Genomic DNA, 20,822 nt, shown 5'->3' on the forward strand with positions numbered 1-20,822 from the left:
ACCATGTTTTGCAACAGGGATGGTGTCTTCAGGTTAATGAGTTTTAGTTTTTCTCTATAGATGGAGCTCTGAATGTAGGCCACCACAAATTTAAATTTGTTCTCATCTGACCAAAGCACCTTCCTGTGTGTGCTACATGTCTGGTTATTCTCCTTATATATGTCTAGTTTGTCAGTCAGTTAGATTGCTAAGCTGTCCCACCAGACTGAGGGACAGGGTCTTTCTAAGAGCTCTGAAAGCCATCCCTCTCCCCCATGCTTCCCTGTATTCACAGCCACACCTACTCACTGCACTTTAACTACTGCTGAGGACGTTTTGAATGAATGGGTCAAAAAGTCTTTTACTCCCCACATTCAACAGCTGGTGAAAAAGCTGAAATTTTATATCAAGATAAGATTCTTTCCATCTTTTAAGGCTAAAAAGCAATTGGTTGATGCTACTTTCAAGTCTGTAATGGACTATCATGACATTGTGTACAAGCATGTGTCTCTTAAATATCTAATTTGACTGGATACTGTTTATGATAGAGCTTAATAACAACAACAACAATAATAATAATAATAATAATAATAATAATAATAATAATAATAATAATAATAATAATAATAATAATAAGGTGCATTAACAATGTATACAATCTGTATATCTGTCTCTTTTATTCCTTTTTTTTTTTATTTTGCTTTAATTTATATATAATTTCACGCCCTCGTACTTTTATTTTCACCACGAGCCACTTTATCTTCCATCATTAAAAATCTTCTGTCTTATGACTTTATCATCACTACGCACAGTGTAACCTTTCGTATCACTTCCTAATTATACACAACTTTGTGTTGGAAAACCTAAAATTTTAATGTGATATTATAAATTAAAATTTTAAAAACATAATTTAAACTAACCGGCTTTTCTTTCCGGAAGTCGTGTTAGGGGGTGTCGCGTTTCCTGACGTAAGGAGTTACGTACGTAAACATGGCGGCGCCCTGTTTGGGTTAGTGTGTTGTGAAACAGACCTGGATGCTCTTACTGTAATGTTAAACCCGTTTTATTAGCATTTTTGGGGTGTGTTGATTGAGTGGACGGCAGTAGGTCGCTTTAAATATGTGAAGAAGCAGAGAAGCCCGGAAGTGTTTTAGATAAAGCAGCAACGCGATTTTAGTGCAGAGGTTATAGTAACATGTTTCTAGCTCCGGGGTCGAGTCTGACCCGCTGGGTGTCCGTGTCCGTCCGTGGACTGAGAGGTCTGAGCCTGTTCTCCAGCTCGGAGTCCTCCTCCAATTGGAGCAAAGTGGTGTCGGACGCGGAGAAGATCGTCGGCTATCCCACGTCGTTCATGAGTCTGCGCTGCCTGCTCAGCGATGAGCTCAGCAATGTGGCCATGCACGTCAGAAAGCTGGTGGGGACGCAGCATCCCTTGCTCAACACAGCCAGGTAAGGATCATTACCGTCTGCAGGTGTTTATTACTGGTAATTATGATGGATATTGGCTGCAGCTAATCAACACAAAATCCGGCTGCACAGTTTGCTACGATGTTAATACAAAGTTGTTATGCTGTGCAGGAGAGAGTCACTTACTAGCTTAAAAAGGAAGGTATAGCTCGAAAGAGTTATTGTTAAAGAAGCTGGGTCTTCACAGAGTGTTGTATTCAAACACTAACAGAAAGTTGAGTGGAAGGAAAAAGTGCTGAAGGCATAGGAGAACTGCAGTCTTGTGGGAATTGAATTCAAGATTTTGGGGCAAATTCACATGGTGTGTTGTGGCTGGAGTCCATGCTTCAAGAACATCTATGGGGGACTTTTTCTGCCATAATTAGAGAGCACATATTTTCAGCCTTAAAGCAGGATTTCACGTCTTTTGTTCTCAAAACTTTTAATATGTTTGCTGCTTACATTTTCATTCTGAAAGCAGGACTTCATGTCTTTCTTCTAAAAACTTGTACTGCTTGTACTCAAAGCTTCTTGTGCTCAGAACTTGTCTCTGCTCTGAGCAAATCTTCGTTTTCAAAACTCTGCTCGCTTATGAAACATTTTGTGCTTGCTTTTGGAACAAAAATGCGCCATAGCCTGATAATCTGTCAGCCAGTAAAATGAAAGTGTTGAGAGGGGTGCGTTTGTTTCCTTCGAGTGGTCGTCCCTCCTACTTTGCCAAACCAAAATAGCCTCTGCACTGCGGGATATTTTTGTTCAAATTGATGAGGGCTCTGGGTTTAACATTTCACAAATAAGATGGACATATTATTCTTGATATTTTGTCAATAGAGTATTACTATACTGTATTTATGTCCACCAGCGAAATGGCAACTAATATTAGCAATAGTCTGTCAATGTTTTGTAGGCTAACATTTCTGTACTGTTTGTAATGGTCTAATCTAATTTTCTAAGAAAGAGAATTTTGGGTTTTCATTAGGCAGAGTGATCAAAATAAAAGAAGTCTGAAATATATCACTGGGGTTCTTGTTAGAAGAAATACTTAAATACGTTTTTCTTTTCAATAATATATAATATTTTATGCTTAGTTGGCTGAAAATGACATGAAAAACAGCACTAGTGCAAAGAAAAGACCTTCACTGGAAATTTTTGATCACAGATCAGATTATACTGTGAATTCATTATTCAAAGTATAATAATGATTTCTGCCTGCTTAGGTTGAAAATAAAACTAATAAAGGATTAAATACCTTTGAAATGTAGGCATGAAGCGCCATTTTTATTGGAGATGTTTGTTGATATTCACCTGGATCATCATCATCATGATCAGAAATCCTGAGATCTCCATGATTATAACAATGTCTCACCTTGAAGTTTTTGTGATAGTCTGTTTATCAGTTAGATTTCTTAGACTCTTTCTGGTGTTCGCCTTTCTTTCAACAAATACAAATATTTAGGTGAGAAAATTTGGATTGGTCACAAACAAACATCTTGTTTTATGTTGCTAATGACATATTTTAGATGAAAAAAGTGAAACCGTTGCCTCATTTAGCCTTTTGCTCTCCAGTCTTTCTTTCGTGTCAGTGTATCATATAATGTAATGTAAAGCTTCTTGACTTTACATCCACAGCAGAGCTTTATCTACAGTCTTGTTTTTCCACAACAATTCAGCCTTGCATTGAGCGGTCATTTATCTAAATAACTGCCTTCAGTATTACAGTGCATTGTTTGACTGCATGTTTGTGTTTGTTATGTCATATAAGTCACTTCTACGGTTGCTCTTGACTCCACCTGCAGATCTATTGATGGTATCCCCTTTCACCCCTGTCTCTGTCAGGCTAAACAACAGTTCAACACAATCAATAGTTATTGTTTGTTTTCTCTCTGTAATGCATGCCCATTGCTGTGTGAAAGCTGCAGTTTTATCTGACTTTAAAGCTGATTACAAATCTTTTCCTCTAATAACTAAGTGCATTGGGGGCGGATGGTGCTGCTTTTATTTATCTAATTAACCTGACATAGATGTGGACAGATGGAGCTATTCTATTATTATTTTGTGTCTTTGTCTGAAATGTCTTTGCAAAAGTAGGAAGTCACAGACAGAGTTCTCACAGATTATTGAAAACTGCAAAATCCATTAGATCCAAAGGAAAAAGAGCATGGGGTGTTTGTTTATTTATTTATTTATTTATTACTTAACATATAAAAGCTGCTTCCATCCATCCTAACCATTTCATCCTTCTTTGTGTACATCTTTAGATGGATGGATGGATGGATGGATGGATGGATGGATGAATGGAGAGACAAAAGGATTGGTGATGGATAGATGGATGAAGATGGATTGATTGTTGCAGAATATGGAAATGGTGAAGGATGGATAATCGATTGATCATAAAATGGATGATTGGATAGATTCATGGATGGATATTTGGATAGGGAAGAAGAGATGAGATGATGCAGAATGGGTGGATGGATGTATTGATTGATTGATGGAAGAATTGTTTTTGGATGGATGGATGGATGAACTGGTATGAAATGGATGGATGTTTGTTTGTGGTGAAGAGAAAGAAATGACTCAATCTTCCAGTCTGACTAACTTTACAGTGAGGACACAGGTGAGGACACAGGTGAGGACACAGGTGAGGTCATCAGTCTGGTGCTGGTTTATAGACAGCATCTTACAGCACAAGTATCGATAATTATGATTTATAAACCAAAACTTAGAAAAACAAGGAAAGAGACCTGGAAGACAGAGTCCTCAAACACAATCCTGTCACTCGGACGAGGATGGAAAGAGGAACCCAAGGGTGTAATAACCTATACGCCTAAATCTGATATGACAATCCATTTGGGTGTTGTAGCAGCAGGGAAGGCTGCAGCAGACCTCTTGACAGTCTGACTCCTCACTGTCAGCTCGCATTGGCTGGTTCGTATTTCCCTCTGTGTCTCGGCTTTAGATGCGGGGCGGATAAAAATATCCACAATAGCAGACAGGCAGACCCTCGTGGCGTTGGGTTTCGGTTTTTCCTTTCCTTTCATTCTCAAAAACTGCTGCTCAGCTAACTTTGCCCCAAAGTGTGGAGTTACAGCGAGGGGACTGCAGCTCAGAGAGAAGAAACTTTACTTCCATTAAGGACAGTCCTTGAGAGTTTAACTTGGACTGAAATTCACTTCCCCCCAGGCTTATGCTTATTTTTTTTAATCTTCATATTCACTTTATTATTGAATCATCAGAACGTTCATATCATAATACCATCAAAATCCCACTAAAACAAGAGCAGAAATGTGAAAAAATCCAAAAAGTCAAAACAACTGCCTGAAACTGTTTTTAGGTTGCCAAGCACTTCTTAGACTTACAAAGGCAGTAACATGACTAAACATGTATTTAAAATTAAATAAGGATGTTTATTCAAGATAAAAATATTTATATTATGTTTATTTAAAATATTATTTAAATAACTCTTCATTTAAAGAATTAAATGGTTATTTGTCCCATTAAAGATTAGAAATGAGAAGAAATCAGAAGTAATTTGGCCAACAGCCTTCGTAACTCAGAAAGCAAATCGAATCCTCTGTCTTTCATATGAATCTGGCAAGAAATATTGCTTTCAATATCTAAAACTCGCTCAGTATTTCTATCCACAGGTTTACAATAAAAATCTTTGTACTTTTTTTTGGAAATGTGAGAATCAAATCCTGTAAACTGTGGAGTGAAAAAGACCCTGGGTCGATATTATCGTATCATTTTAACCCGTAACCGTGTCTGCTGGTGGCTCAAACCTCTCTCCTGGAGGAAAACTGCACAGTTATCGTTCATTTATCAGTTTGTAGTTTAGGAAAAGATGTCGGAGCATGGACACATTTGCATGCGCCGACTCCAGCCCTGGCAGGCTGCGGCTCCCTGAATTCCTGCACTGCGATTGCAGAGCAGAGGGCGTGGTGACCTGTTCACAACCCTTTAAAATGACAGCAGCCCATTCCTCCAGCTTCACTGTAGCCCTCACCATCTTTCTTCTTTCACATCATCGTCGTGTCCCCACCCCTTTGCAGGAGGCCGGCTGTGATTGATTGATGCATTCTGGTGTGCGTGCTGACATAAATATTAATCATGTGCCACCTTCAGGCCACTGTCTTACTTAGACTGGCCAGGAAAGGGGCAGCTTTACGGGTTCTTGCGTCCTGCTTGCTGATCTAACAACTATTTTCCTGTTGAGTAAAGATTTAGAGTGACAATAAATTTTTCCTCATGAGCTGTAATGAAGAAGAGCTCGACCTGTCATTAATTTCACGCATTTTATGTGACGGGAAAGGTTTTTTTTTTTTTTTTTTTTTTTTTTTTTTTTTTTTTTTTTTTTTTTTTTTTTTTAAAGAAAAAGCTTCAGGGTTTTATAGATTCTCGTTTCTTCTCCTCCAGCCTCGCTGCGGTGCAGGGGAGGGTCAGAGAGGGTTGATGGGGGGGTGTTGTTGAGGCCCGTGTCTGGGCATCGAGCGGAGGGGGGCGTGACCGCTTGTCTGCTCCGGAGCTCCTAACGAGAGCGTGATTCATGGCACGAGGGGCTCCCATAGGGACGGGATTAGAGGTGCTGCGTCTAACCGCTCCCCAGAGAGAGTAAAATGATATTTAATCTGCTCACCATGGAGGCAGCCATCGCTGGGCTTTGTGTGTGTGCTGCTGTGGATGTGTCAGCTGGTTGGGGTGGGAATGACCCCCCGACTTTAAATACCTCAGAATAAAACATAAACTGATCAATTAAATTCATGTTTTTTTTTTTGTTTGTTTGTTTTTTTAGAAAATGCACGGCAAACTCCCTAAGCTCTGCTGATCCTTTTATCATTTGTTCTCCTAAATTTAGCTGATTTTTTTTTTTATCATACAAAGTGGTCAAAACCTGACATTTGTTTGTAAAATATATACAAAAAAATCATAGTGCAGATTAATATTTATTTCCCCTTTTTAATTTGGTTTACATACTGCATCAGTTCAGCTATGATCATATAAAAAATAACAAATATAATCACCTTAAAACTTAAAATAATAAAAAATATTCACCTAGATTTACCAAGAATAATCAGATATCTGATCTGATAATTCTTTTTATTCATTTTGTTCTCCTATAAGGACCACTACATACAAAATAATACATATTTGATAGAGTAACATCTTTAAATCCAACATAAAACGAATAAATCACAAGATTATTTCTGACTGCATCAAAGTGCACGCACAACGCTGTCAACAGAACAGATTTTTGAGATTCAAAAGTAATGACACCTTTTCCACATTTAATGCAACTTATACCTTGTTTAAATAAAAAAAATGTATTGAGAAGAAATGTAAAAAAAAAAAAAAAAAACGAAGAAGGTGCAAGAAGTGTGCAAACCCTTTAGCTCACACTTTACTGAAACACCTTTTCATTTAATTTCAGCGTATTGGTAACAGACCTATCATCATTAATTAATCATTAATTAGTCATTAATAACCATGAATAAAACTCACAGCAGCAGGACTTATGTGACATTTCCTTATCTGGATCCTTAAGCTAAGACTGCATTTTACAAAAAAAAAAATGTTTAAAGTTATTTTTAAAAGGGTTAAAAAAAATAAATCTAAGTCAACAATCCCCTTGCATACTTTCACCGGTTTTGAACTGCAACACCTCTGATTTTAAAGGAAACCAGCAGATTGCATCGGATCGTTGCTACGATGCATTTCCTCAACCTAAGCAAACATTAGGAGGAAACATTCCTGTTGTTGGAAATATATCAAAGCCATGAAATGATAGGCACACACCAAGTACTCTTCCCCAAAGTCTATGTTGAGAATATGCAGATAATCAAAAAAAATAAATATCAGACTCTAAAAGCAGCCATAAAAATCATATTTTCAACAAAAAAAACCCCAGCTTGTATGTAGTTGATGAATATAACAAATGGGCTAAACAAGTAGCAAATTCACTCAAGAGGACCTCTATAGAAAAACTGATTTATGCAGGATGTCAATGTTAATACATACATGTTGATTATTTGATAACTGTTGGTACATTTCTCTTTTATTATTTCCTTTCTGTTGTACTTTACTCCTACATCGTGTGATTGAAGCTCAGTGATCTGTTGGCGTCTCTTTGCAGAGGCTTCGTCTATGACAGCAAGAACAATCTTCAGATGAGAGGACTGATTGTCCTGCTGCTGTCCAAAGCAGCAGGACCGAGCCACGCAGCTTCAGAGCTCCTCACTAAGGACATGGTCAGCGGCATCTACCCAAGGTAATTCGAGGCTGAACCAGAGCAGATGGATGATTTTACTAAATGTTTGCTTGTTTCTAGAAATTATTCACCTCACATTTTGAGGGTCTGACATAAGAAAGAATCATAATCTTCCTTTACAGGAAGAAACAAGGTTTTTAGAACATTACTAGTATAGGGGCAGCTGATGTTTCTTTCTTTAGATAAATGGATCACCCACCAGTCTCCCACTCCCAGTCCACTGCAGCTAGTTTGTCACTTCTCTGTGGATGTTTATGCTGCCAGAGAGGAAACTGTGGGCAGTGAACATCTGTGGCATCGCAGTGCAGGGCCATAAATGCGCTCGGCAGGCAGACCGAGACAGGCGATCCCGCTTTTGTCCCAGTTATGTGGCAGCTTCAGGATAAACAGGGAAATAAGAGTCTGGAGTCAGGTAACTCTACCTTGTCTGCTGTGGTTATCGTCCACACCAGCTCTGCCTCATCCTCTGGAGACAGTGTGGGCCCAGGTAGGATGGGAGAATTTACCTTTTGTAAAATAGAATAAAGAAAATGAACAAGCATCTGACATTCTGATGAATTCTAACAAAAATACGAATCTCATTTTGAGCCTCGCTCACACCGTTTATGGAAACTACTCTAAGAAAAATCTACTCTATGCAAAGTGATGTTTGGAGGAGTTGGTTTTTTTCTTTTTTTTTTTTTTACTATCATCCACTAAAAATATTTTATTTGAACATTGAGGAGTAATGTGAATATTTAGGGTGCAGCAGTACACAGAAGTCATGGTTCGGTATGTACTCAATTGTTAAAGCCACAATTCGAAATGTTTTCAGTACACTTCAATCACATACATTTACTAATTTGATTTTATTATGTCATAAAAAAATTAAAAAGTGCAAAGTATAAAACTACCTGAAGATTTGGTTGGATTTATTTCAATGACTGAAGTAGCATAAGCAGGCATTGCCAATATCTGAAAAGATTGGTGGATTACAAAGCAATGTAACCACATCAAAATGGTCCATATAATGTTAGCAACTTTTCATAAGACTGGAACCATATTTGAAGATAAAACATCACCTTGTGACAACCTAGTCTCCCAGCTGTACCTGAATGCAGCATAAGCAGCTGCTGGAAAAATCCCATCTCATCAACCAGCTTATATTTTATATGATTGAGCTGATTGGATGCTACAGATTAACCATTTGGATGTCAGCAGATTTTTCTCCACTATCAGTGATGTTTACATTCACCTAGACGTATCTTTTAGCTGAGTGTGGAGCACGCTGGGTATCTTATTGCTGCCCAATTGTGCATATGCTGACATAAAGTTTTGGTTGTACCACATTTTGTTTTCCTGCGAAAAAAAAACAACAACTTAATCTTCCATAACAGAGTTTAGCGATCGCTGGGAGTCCTCTCTGGTGTCACTTTTTGAAGTTGCTCCACAGAACATTGCATTTAGTTACACAAACCGATCTGTTTCAGCTCACAGATGTGCCATAAATCCATGTTACACAGATGAACATACCGGGAGCGTTCCTGCAGACATAAACAGTTCCCCAGTTATCCTTCAAACAAACACTAAGCAGGAACTGCATTTGCAAGAAAGAAGCTGTATTGTGCTGATGGTGATGTTGTCCAGGAAAGTTGTTGACAAGCTCTTCACTCAGTCTTATTAATACTAACAGACAATATACAAATAATCATTCTCAGTCCGTTTCTGATTGAAATCATAAAAACAGATTTCAGGAGGATAATCTGCATACCATCACTGGTTTAATTGTGCTGTTGGGACTAGTTATAGAGATAATAAAGATCATTTTGTGTTGTGAGGTCATCATGATGAGAAGCAAGGGAAATTTGAGTTAATAAAATGCCAATCAGTATCACAATATTCAGCTATATTCCTTCAATGAAATGTTTTCTACTTTAATACAGCTGTATTTTTCTGCACACAGCCCTGTATCATAAGATAAAAGTGTGGACAGAGTGGCTTAGAAACCAGCATGTTGAATTTTTGGACCTGTGGTCAGATCTCTACGCAGATCCCATAAGAATGTCACAGCTCCAATATTAATTGTGCAGCTTTAAAAAGGACAGACACTTTCACCAGAGAGCATAAAGTTGCATTATTATACTGACACGCTTTGCAGCTGCTGTCACTTTCAAGATAATAAATTGACATTTAAAAAGCCTCTCTCAGACGTGACCTGCTGTCCCTTAATTTTATGCTAATTGAGTACATCCTTGTCCTCTCTGCATCAACCCACGGGTGCCTCTCCAAAACATTTTGCAGCAGGTTGCTTCCGATTTGCTGCAGTCTGATTGAAATATGTGGAAATGGGCAATTAAGCAAGAGGAAACTTTAATTTTAAAGGAGCTAACAGCAACATAGATGTGTTCTTCTGCAATGGACCATCTGCCTGCATTTTCAGCTGCTCTGCTATGCAGGAAAAATGCTGTTTAGTACTGCAACTCTGACAACAAGCACCAGATGGGAAAAAAATGATATGCTTGATGTGGCTGTTTTCATGGTGTAAGCTTGACGGTTTCATGGTTTTAAATAAAAAGTATACAACAACCTAACTGTGCCCTCTGAGATTTCAATTTTGTATATAAAGGGAATAATTTAGCAGCAATAATGTGTAGCTGCTACCTAGCTCCACATAGTAGCTAATAATTCACCTGGAACTACATCAACCTGAGTGTAAACGTCACTGGTAGTGAGCTAAAGTTCAAATCAATTTAACTCTATTGGGTTGGAAGTATTTCCTAACAACCAGATCTTTGTTCACATGACAAGCTGACTGGTGGACAACTTTGGATTTTAGTGGCAGGAGGTGGAATCGGTCCCTCAATCTTCTGATAGCTAAACAACTATTCAAGCCACTGGGCCACAGACGTCCCACGGTATCCGAGGAAAACCTGTCGTAGCCGTTTTTCAGCTAACCAACTAGCTGTGGGCAGCTTCAAATAACTGAGGACCAAAACTACTTCAAAAGTCGAATTAAAAAGACTTTTAGCTGTAGAAACTGTGATGGAAACATTTTATTTTTGAAAGAACTGGAAAATCTTAACATACCTTCAGGCTGGTAATTAACTCACACCCTATTCTCATAATTAATAACTAACATAGCGTGCAAACGGTCACAGAGTAAATATTTGAAAATGCGACTTCATCAGAAACAAATGATTAAGCGTGCAGATTCTAGGCCTTAAACATAGATCGACCTATTACATAGGTGCGCAGTGTGGTAATGTAATATGAATGTAATGCTTCAGATGACACTCTGAGGTCTGCTTGGGCCTCCTCACATCCACACACACATGCACCCACCCACACACACACACACACACACACACACACAGGCCAGATGCCAGCATGCGGCTCAGGACAGGCATGTGGGTGTGTGCCAACTGTTTTCCAGAAGTGACTGCTGTGCTCCTGGTGCCTGAAAGGCTTCTTTCTTACTGCAGGCTGGCACATCTGTGTGGTGCAGCCATGTCTGAGCACAAGCATCCTGACTGCTGAGAAACCTCTCCTTCCCATCCTGCCTCCCAAAAACAAACGGCATCGCGAAGGTGTTCAAACCTGGTTTGGAAGGTGGTGCGTTACCACGCAGCCGCATCACGACACGATCTGGCACACACATCAGATCACTGGTTCCAACACACAGCGTTCGCCCAGTCGTGAGATGGATAGTCCAAACTGAAACACACACACACACACACACACACACACACACACACACACTCCCAGACACACACAGCATGATTTGATCACCTCATTTGCACTAGTTTGCTCCCTCTCTGCCTCTGCCTCCACCTCTCCTGGGCTCATTAGCACCTCGGATAATGGCGAGATGGAGGGATTGAGGGAGTTGAGGTGGGGTGGGTTTTGGGGGGTGATTGAAACCTCCGGGGGATGGTCTCCTCCCTTCTGACAGGGAGCATTTGTAAAACATTTCCCACTCTGCTGCCTGACACTGATGATTCACCAAAGCACCACCAAGATAAATAGATGGATGGACAGATTGAAACACTCGCCACTCTCGCAGATTGTCCAACTTGCACCAGCCACACCTTTTAATTTTTTTGTTGTGCGTGTCCAGTGAAAATCACATCACCGGTCGCATCAAACTGGCCGCTCGATGGACAGGCCAGGTTTTTAAATCGCACACTGGAACTCGCTTAGATCCGCAAGTCTGTGTTTGATGTGAGGCAGACTGCAGAGGGAGGAAAATGGAACAGAACAGTCAGGACAAGGGGCGTGGTAAGGGGGCGTTACACCTCAGGAAGATGGCATTGGTTGCTATGCAACTGGGAACCAAAGCTATTTATACATCGGCCCCCTTATCCCCCTTTTTCCTCCCCAAGCTCCACTGCTGCTGATGAGGGCCGCTAGATTGGAGGGTTTGGATTGTGTGTGCGCACCGGGTTTCAACCGATGATGCTTTCACTGTGTGGGATTCCTTAGTTTTTTACTTAATTTTGAACACAAGAAAAACACAATAAGCAAATTGAGGTTACACAGGTGTCATTCGGATCCCTTCAGTTACCATGCAACTCGATATTAATATTTTCTCTTGTAAGACATTTTCAATTTTAAAAACCTCAAACCTTTCGAAACTTAATTCTTAAAGCAGAAAACATCAATTGACACACAATGAGAGCACTCAATATAAAAATCACAATTGTATGTTTCTACCTAATTTTGCTTAGTGTAATCAAATCAACACCTGGCACACTGACACAGTAGCATGCACTCAGTATTTTCTGTCAAGTCTGCGTCATTAAAAACAGAAAGTAGTTTACAACGGGAACTAATAGATCACTGCTAATTATTTAACAGGGAGAACTGGCTTATTTGAATAATCAATCTCTGGTTTGTGTCATACAATCATGGAGGAGATTATTCACACCCCATGAACCACGGCAACCAGCAACAACACCCAGCAGTCGTTTTCTGTACGACTTCATCAGTCTCTCGCATCGCTGTAGAGACATTTCTTCAGTTCAGGTTCATTTCTTTTCCACGCAGCTCTCTTAAGGTCCCACTGCATTTCAATCAGTTTCAGGTCTTGAGTTTGACAGGGACGTATAACACCTTGATTATTTTCTGTTGTAGATTCACTGCTGTGCTTAGGATCATTGTCCTGCTGATGGCTCAGTTTGGACCAAACTCCAGCTGTCAGACAGATGTTTTTTGCAAAGTCATGACCTTATAAACTTTTCCAGATTGATGAACAGCAACAGTTGTTTCTGACAGATCACTTTATATACTGAAAAATCAATAATTGTTTAATTATGTTATCTGAATACCTCAGACTTGTCAAAATGTATATTAAATATGCATTTAAATATGTTTCTTTGATGGGGTGTCCCAGTAGTGGTGGCCATTTATCGTGAGAGATTTCTTATCAAAAATAATTTTGATTTATTGTTGGATTGATTATTATCAGAAATGTTATTTTTTATTATTTTCTCCACTGTTTGTTTCACGAGAGCTTCAATAAACATCAGTAAATTAAAAAAAATATGATTAAATGCAGTTACTGTGTGCATATTAGTGATTATAAATCACTTTTATTTCACCCTGAGTAACACTATTTCTATTGAGATTGTTTTTCATCAGCAGTATTTGTGCTTGTGTTGCTATGAATGCTAACATGCAGTCACAGCCACAACTAAGAAAAGGAAGTATTAATTTTTTAATCATAATTTTTATCAATATCACAATAGTACCTCAGTCCATACAGCCTTCCCTGTATCCCAGTTTTTTTCAAATAATTATTTAATTTTCTAAAAACCTTAAGAACCAACAAGGGTGTCCTTTTTTTTTTCCTATTGTTCATCAGTCTCTGTCACAGAACGTGGAAGGAAATCCGGCTGCAGTGAGAGAGGATCTCTTTAACAAATCCCTACAATCGATCGTTTACATGAGAAACCAGAAGAAAAAGCGTGTTTATTATGAATATTCAGATGAAATAGTCATTGTGAGGTCGACTTGGAATTAAAGTTGTAAACCTGCACGACCTAAAATCATAATGTTTTGTTCGTCTCATTGTAACAACTCGCTCTCCTCTTGAAGTGCAGCTATCACTCTGATTCACCCCGAGTGCATTCGACTGTCAGTCTGTTAATTTGCTCTTATTTGAGCCCTGAACTTATTAACTCTCTTTGGGGGAAACGACGCTGTTGTTGCCGTGCGCCACCAAGCAGCGAAACCGACCAGACAATGGGTGTGATTGAGGGGCAAAATACATGACATTATTGAATTTTAATCACATCTTTTTGACGCAGAGAATGGCAATTACCTGGCTGCGAGTGCGTATATAGGAAGGCGTCGTAGCTCGGAGCAGACGAGCGGCTCATCAGGTTTCCACGGCGGCTGAAAGAAGGTCGTAAGTGGCTATCAGCGCACCCGACCCTGTCTGGATGGATCCCTCCTGTCGCAGCGTGGCGAGCGCCTTCCATATGGAGAGAGGCCTAATTATCCCCCACCAATGACTGAATCAACATTTGATTATATCCTCCCTTAGGCTGTTCTAAAAGACTATTCAAACACCACTGTTGTGTCGTTTTTCCCCCCTCTCCTCATAATCAAGAATGGCTGTTATCTGATAATGATAAGTTTAATTTCTTTTTTTATGCAACCCCCTGACACTTTGTGTGGAGAAATCTCTGACATGTCTCTTGGTTTTATGCCTTGGGGGATGAAAAACAGGGATTTTTAACGCAGAGAATGTTTCTCTGGATCTCGACGTAAACAGTTCTGATCACATTGATGCTTTTTGTTTGTGTATGTAATTTCTACAGAGTATAGTTGGGGGGAAAAAAGTGAAACTCGTCTATTACATTTACACTACATGAAACAAAAACCAATGTTTTGTTTCCCCCCCCAAAAAAAAAATTAAAAATAAACTTTTTAATACAGAAACGTCTGATGGGTTCTTGTGCATCTTTTTTTCTGGCACAAGTTTTATTTTCTCTCAGTTTTCCATTTATAAGCTTGGATAGAGGCTGTGTGAACAGCCAGCTTCTTTAACAATGACTTTTTGTGGCTTACCCTCTTTGTTGACGTTGCCAATAGCAACATCTTCCTAGAAATCATTTAAGCCATAATATATAATTTTTGAGTTTTTCTACATCCAAAATATACATAAATGATTACTGGAAAAGGAGCTGGCTGGTAAAAGATTACTGTGTCCAAGCATATTATTGGAAAGTTGAGTGGAAATAAAAAATGTTGTCAAAATGCAAAGTTTTTTTACATTAAGAATTTTCTGAACAGTGGTAATTTGAGTTTCATCAGCTTTATCTAATCTAAATTAATAGAAAAAATCCTTTGGAATATATCACACTATATGTTATAAACCTGAAAGAGCTTAGTTTTTAAATTTTAATCACTGAAATAAACAATAAGTGACATAATGCACCTGCATGTCAGATGAAAAGGAAGTCTTTTAGAGTATTTTACTCTTGTGCACGTTAGAAAAAAGGCATCATATGCTCTCTTTTTTGTAAACTGCATATTTCAAAAAGTCAAAAAGCTCTTAGTCTGTCAAGTCTCAGGAGAACCTCCTTTAGAAAGCAAGACGAGAAAAGCTGTTTTTCCCTCTTATTTTTATTTCTTTTTTGTTTGCTTTGTAGTCAGAGGAACCTGGCAGAAATCACAGAGCTCATCCACACAGCGTTCCTGGTACATCGAGGGATCGTAAATCTGAAGGAGTGGACCGTCTCAGACGGACCGCTGAAGGACATGGAGTTTGGGAACAAGATGGCGGTCCTGAGCGGCGACTTCCTGCTGGCTAACGCTTGTACAGGATTGGCCGAGCTCAATGACACTAAGGTAGACTTTGATGAAGACAGGAGATTTTCCTGCATGAAAATGAACCTTCGCCCCATTTTGCTCTGCGTTTATCTCTGACACGCCTCCTATTTCCTGCTCAAGAGATGAACATTCCCACTGTATGATGCTGCCACTGCCATGTTTCACCATGGGGATGGTGTGTTCAGGGTGATGTCCAGTTCGTTTCTGCCTACTGGTGGACATTTATCACTTATCATTTATCATGATGAATTTCTTGTCATGGTAAGAATTTTCATTTATTGTCACGACAAATTCAAATTGTGACGATATTTTCCGTATTGTCGGGATTGTTAGTTTTACTATTTTCTCAGTATTTATTGATACTCAGTGAGAGTATCAATAATTAAATATTTTTGTGACTGGCATCCTACAGAAGCGCATTACAGGAATGTTTTTCAAGAGCAGTGTTTGTGATTGTGTGGCTATAAGTGCAGCGTCATAACCGTACAGTTACCCAAAGAAAAAGCAGTAAGTAGTACTTAATGTTGTTGTCACAATATTACCAATTGTGACTGGAGTTTTCGAGGAATCCTCCAGGTTCAGTGTTCATCTTTGTCTTTCAGTGCAGAGGTAACGCTGCTGGTGCGCCACAGGTCGTATCTGCTGCCTCGTTGGTAACGCGTCGCTGACAGATGCTGTCACCACACTCCTCTCTCAGAATGCGGCAGCGAATCAAAATAACCTCCACAGTTATGCCGGCCCTAAGCGGCTTTCACGCTGCCCTTTCTTTCGTGCGCACAGTCTGGCTTTATCTCTGCTCCTCGGCAGCCGAGAAGTGCTTTACCAAACGCACCGTGCAAGCAGCATCGGTGGATGAGCCTGCATGAGAAATATAACGGGTGGCGAAGGAACACGTTCTACTTCAGTGTTGAGGATCAGTCTCTGCAGAAATACACAGCAGTGCTTGTTTTTCCTCCCTCAAACAAACCTGCAGAGCTGTTTATGAGCAGTGTGAAAGTAATCTGAAGCAACCGCAGGAAGCATACCCACAGTGGAAGTTTTTAATGGACATCTGATAGCTACCAGTTACTCAGCTTTGAAAAGGTTAGCAAAACGAAGTAAACTGAGGGGAAAGCACACCACAGCAGGCACGGAGCTTTGTAATTTCAGGTGACGTTTTAATGTGTGTTACACCTTTTAAAACCTCTCAATTATAAAATTTCACTCCACTTACCATAATTTTTCAGCTCTTAAGTATGCATGTTGTCTGCTTTGAGGGTTTCTTTTGTTGTTGTTGATTCAGAGAAATAACTTATTTCAGGCAGAAAACAGCTTGTAAACTTAAAGGATGCACCAGTAGATATGCAGATATTGTTCCTCTACTGAAAAATATTCTTTTAGGCTTCACAGCGCTCCTAATTGCTCAACTTTCCTCATTTTGAAGTACTTTACAGTGTGCTTCCATGGTCAGGTATGCCTTGTTGATAATGAACTGAATCAGAAAATGAACCTCTCAATTTATTAGTTTATATTTCAAACCTCACCTGTGGTCATGAGATAGGAATAAAAAATAGTTCAGGATGGCTCTGCCTCAGATTAAGAGGCAGACCTAGAGCTCCCTACAGGGTCTGTATGTAATAATCATATTCAGTTTTGATGTATATAGAAAAGTATTTAATTTATCAGACAAAAAAAAATCTAAATTTCTGCTTTTTTGTTTATTTAAATGTGTGTGATGAGGTTTATCTTTGATCTTTGATCTTTGATTTTGAGTTGAGTGTTTGTCCATCTCATTAATGAGGTTTTTTTTGGTAACACTTTATTTGAAGGGGGTGAATAAGACTGACATGACACTGTCATAAACATGACATAACGCCTGTCATGAACATGAATAAGCCTTCATGACACTTTATGACTGTTGTCATAAAGTGTCATTCAGTAAATAGTGACACTTTTAATACATTACTGATATAAATTTGTTATAAAAGTATTACTGATTGCACTTTAAAAATTAGGTAACTTTATGTTATTAAAGGTAAAGTTTAAACATAACAAAGACATTTTGAATAATGTCAACTTTTTATTAAAAGTGTCGTAATTTACCGAATGAAGCTTTATGACAACAGTCATAAATATTCATGAAGGCTTATTCATGTTCATGACAGAAAGTGTCATGACAGTCTTATTCACCCCCCTTCAAATAAAGTGTTACCTTTTTTTTTATATCAAATCTTATATCATTGCAATATCAGTGTTTGCAATATCGCAATCCCAAAAGACCGCTTGGAAGCAATATGTGGTAGGATGTAATACTTCGAGTTCCACAGATGCAAACTCTGCACTCCAATAATAAATCTGAGCTGATAGATAGACTTTCACTTCCCTCGTTGCCCACGGTTGATGTATATATTTTTAGTGGCTTAGATCCTAAAGCCGCTAAAGAGGTGTAAGAACATTGTGAAAGAAAAGAGTGGAGATGTTATGCTCTGCTTATTTTTCCACCTCTAGGTTATTTCAACTCTGTTTTAAAATTGACACAAACTGGTTTTGTTTGAAGGACTAAAATTTCTACATGTAGCAATTTTGAAGCTATTTTCTGAATTCTTGAAGCTAAATTCTTGGTCAAGATCGACGCTTTGAGCGGATGACCGGAACACCTTTCAGGCTGGAGGATCCAAATCTCTCCCCTCCGTCTGGCAGAGTCCAGCACCCCAGAGTGAAAACTCATTTCAGCTGATACTTCTTTTTTTTATTATGATCAATATGTCCTGGCGAGGGTTGTAAAGTAGATGTAGCAATAAATCGAAAGCTGCGCCTTCCTGCTTAGCACAACAAACCAAAGCAACAACTCCAACTCTCAATCTGTCAAATCCCTCTTGAGCAAGGCACCAAGATACTTAAACTCTCCACTTTGGGCAGAGACACACCCTGGTCCTTGAGGAAGCATTACCAGAACCAGGTCTCAGACATAAAGGAGATCCAGTTCTAGAGTTAATTCTCCAGATTTTCCTCTTTGCGCCTCAGCGAGGGTAAGAAGCCTCACGATACATTGAATCGAATCATCACAACATCTGTGTGCAACGTTACTAGCATTAAGTTGAATTCATTGTTAAAGTGTGCCACAGTTCATTGTTAAGTCTCACACATTCATGCTTTACATGCCAATACCATAAGGCCGTACTTTCACTGCCAAGATAAATGTTAGTGATCCACTTTCTGAAGCTCACAGGAAGCCATTTTCATATTGCATCGTGTGCAGTGCCTCAGGCTACTAAAAGCTGTGATGTACAAGCATTTAAGAGTATTTGGACATTGTCATGATCAGTTATTTCTGCTTATATTTGTAGTTGTGCTGGTCTAACAGAATGAATGTGTATGTTCTTTCTGTTTTTTTGTGTTATGCCACAAACCAATTTCCCCTGGGATATTAATAAAACTGAACTGACATTGCGACAAAGGACAAGATTGAAGAAAATTGCAACAAAAATCATAATTGGAATTCAATAATGCTGTCACAACCAGTTTGTTTCCCAATATGTTTAAACCTTAGGGGTTAAATTATACATTTTATAGCCACTGGGTAAGTTATTCTGATATTTTCAGTGTTATGGTCTGAAATGCATGTTTTTCCTGATCTTATTTTCATTTTAAATTCATTAGCAGTCAGCTTCATTCAGGAAAACTGTTGCTTTAAAGCTAATAATTTACTCACATTTAGAAAGTATTGCAATCCTTAAAGACTACACTAGGAAAAAAAAGTTTACAAAGGAAATAAATTAGTTTTATTCTATTTATAGTTGTGATCTCCATCATGCAAATTACATCTCAAGCTTACAGGTGTGTCTGTAAATGGCTGTGACATCTGACAGCAGATCATTATTTGTGGATGAGCCTTCAGCAGCGTCGCTGTCACTCGGAGCGTCGGACTGGACACCTGTCAGTGCTGCCTCCCCAATTATTTCCTGAGTTCTTGGGTCCATTTGCAAAGATGTCACCTCCTCCTGTCCTCCTCCGGTTGTCATTACAGATGTAGGCAGTGTGGGCAGAAGACGAAAAAAACCCAACAAAAAAAACTTCAAACGTTTCATGAAACCCTAATGTCATAATTGAATTTAGGATAAGACGTTAAAGAATAAATGTGAGCTAAAATAAATGCATCCATCTGTCTATACTAATCCACCCATCCATCTATCTATCTATCTATCTATCTATCTATCTATCTGTCTATCTGTCTGTCTGTCCGTCTGTCCGTCCGTCCGTCCGTCCGTCCGTCCGTCCGTCCGTCCGTCCGTCCGTCCGTCCGTCCGTCCGTCCGGGTTTCTCATCTCAATGGGGCCTCCTCATTCTTTTCTGTCTGCCTGAACAATTGAAATGACAACAAATAGGAAATGAAATAAGAAAATGATCCGTAAAACAAAAGATGAAAGGGAGGAGGAAGAAGCAGTGGCTCATCCTTCCCTCAGACTGAGCTGAGCTCATTTGAGCTGCTTGTTGCCACGATCTGGTCAAACACCAGGGTTGAAATGTCAAATGTCAAGAACTTTGTCTTTTAACTGCAGATGAAAACATTTCTCCTGCTTTGTCCTAATGTACAAGACATGGAAATACCTGCGGTCCTCACCCTGCTCACCTGTTTATCATAACTAGCTTGACAATAAGGGCTTGAAGGACTGATTTTAAATATGTGTACATAATAAAACAAAAACTGTAATATTTTAAGTCCTTTTTTGCCATTTTTCCATCTTAATTTTCCAACTTTACTTCATGCCTCCAAACTTATGCCAATACCATAAGGCATGAGTTTGGAGGCATGAAACTTATGCCTCCATAAGGCTTAAGTTTATGCCTTATGGGCGAAAGGCGGTCAGCCTTTTCGCCTATCAGTTGTTTTTTCTAGCTAAAATCTACAGTATGGATCTAATTTTGTGAGGAATTATAACAGGCTGAATGCTTCTCCTCCTGAGTAAACATAGACTTTTATATTTATTTCCTGGGCTTCAGATCTTTTTAGTAAAAAAAAGATGATGGATGAGCAGATTTGGAAGTGTTTGGGATTTTTTTTCCCCTCTTTTACACTGAAAATGATGGAGATTATGTGTCGTGGCCTTGAGAGGAAACTTATGCTGCTGCTTGTATAAACTGTAAAATAATCTCATCACACGGCTCCGATTTCTCCCCCCTCTCAATTCTGTCGGCAAAACACGATCTGGCTGGATTTGGGAATGGAGTAAGAGGGAGAGTTAATCTGATACTTTCCACAAAAAAAAAAAAAAAAAAAAAAAAAAAAAAAAAACTCCATCGAGATCATAAAGCCACCGCTTTTGGGAATTTGTGTCAT

At 39.0% G+C, this 20,822-nt stretch overlaps 1 protein-coding gene across 2 annotated transcripts in view; it reads left to right on the forward strand.

The window, feature by feature from the left end:
- Window positions 1–858: 858 nt before the first annotated feature.
- pdss2 (prenyl (decaprenyl) diphosphate synthase, subunit 2) overlaps window positions 859–20,822 on the forward strand; it is a 32,656-nt gene continuing 12,692 nt past the window's right edge. The window contains exons 1-3 of one of the 2 annotated variants that reach the window (XM_007575712.2): window positions 859–1,428; window positions 7,553–7,687; window positions 15,325–15,523. In XM_007575712.2, coding sequence (XP_007575774.1) covers window positions 1,175–1,428; window positions 7,553–7,687; window positions 15,325–15,523 — 588 coding nt within the window. In that variant the 5' untranslated portion in view covers window positions 859–1,174. The remainder of the gene's footprint in view (window positions 1,429–7,552; window positions 7,688–15,324; window positions 15,524–20,822) is intronic. The other variant, XM_007575721.2, reaches the window with a different exon arrangement.

Source organism: Poecilia formosa, unplaced genomic scaffold (assembly GCF_000485575.1).
Source record: "Poecilia formosa unplaced genomic scaffold, Poecilia_formosa-5.1.2 Scaffold8, whole genome shotgun sequence".
NCBI classification, from domain to species: domain Eukaryota; kingdom Metazoa; phylum Chordata; class Actinopteri; order Cyprinodontiformes; family Poeciliidae; genus Poecilia; species Poecilia formosa.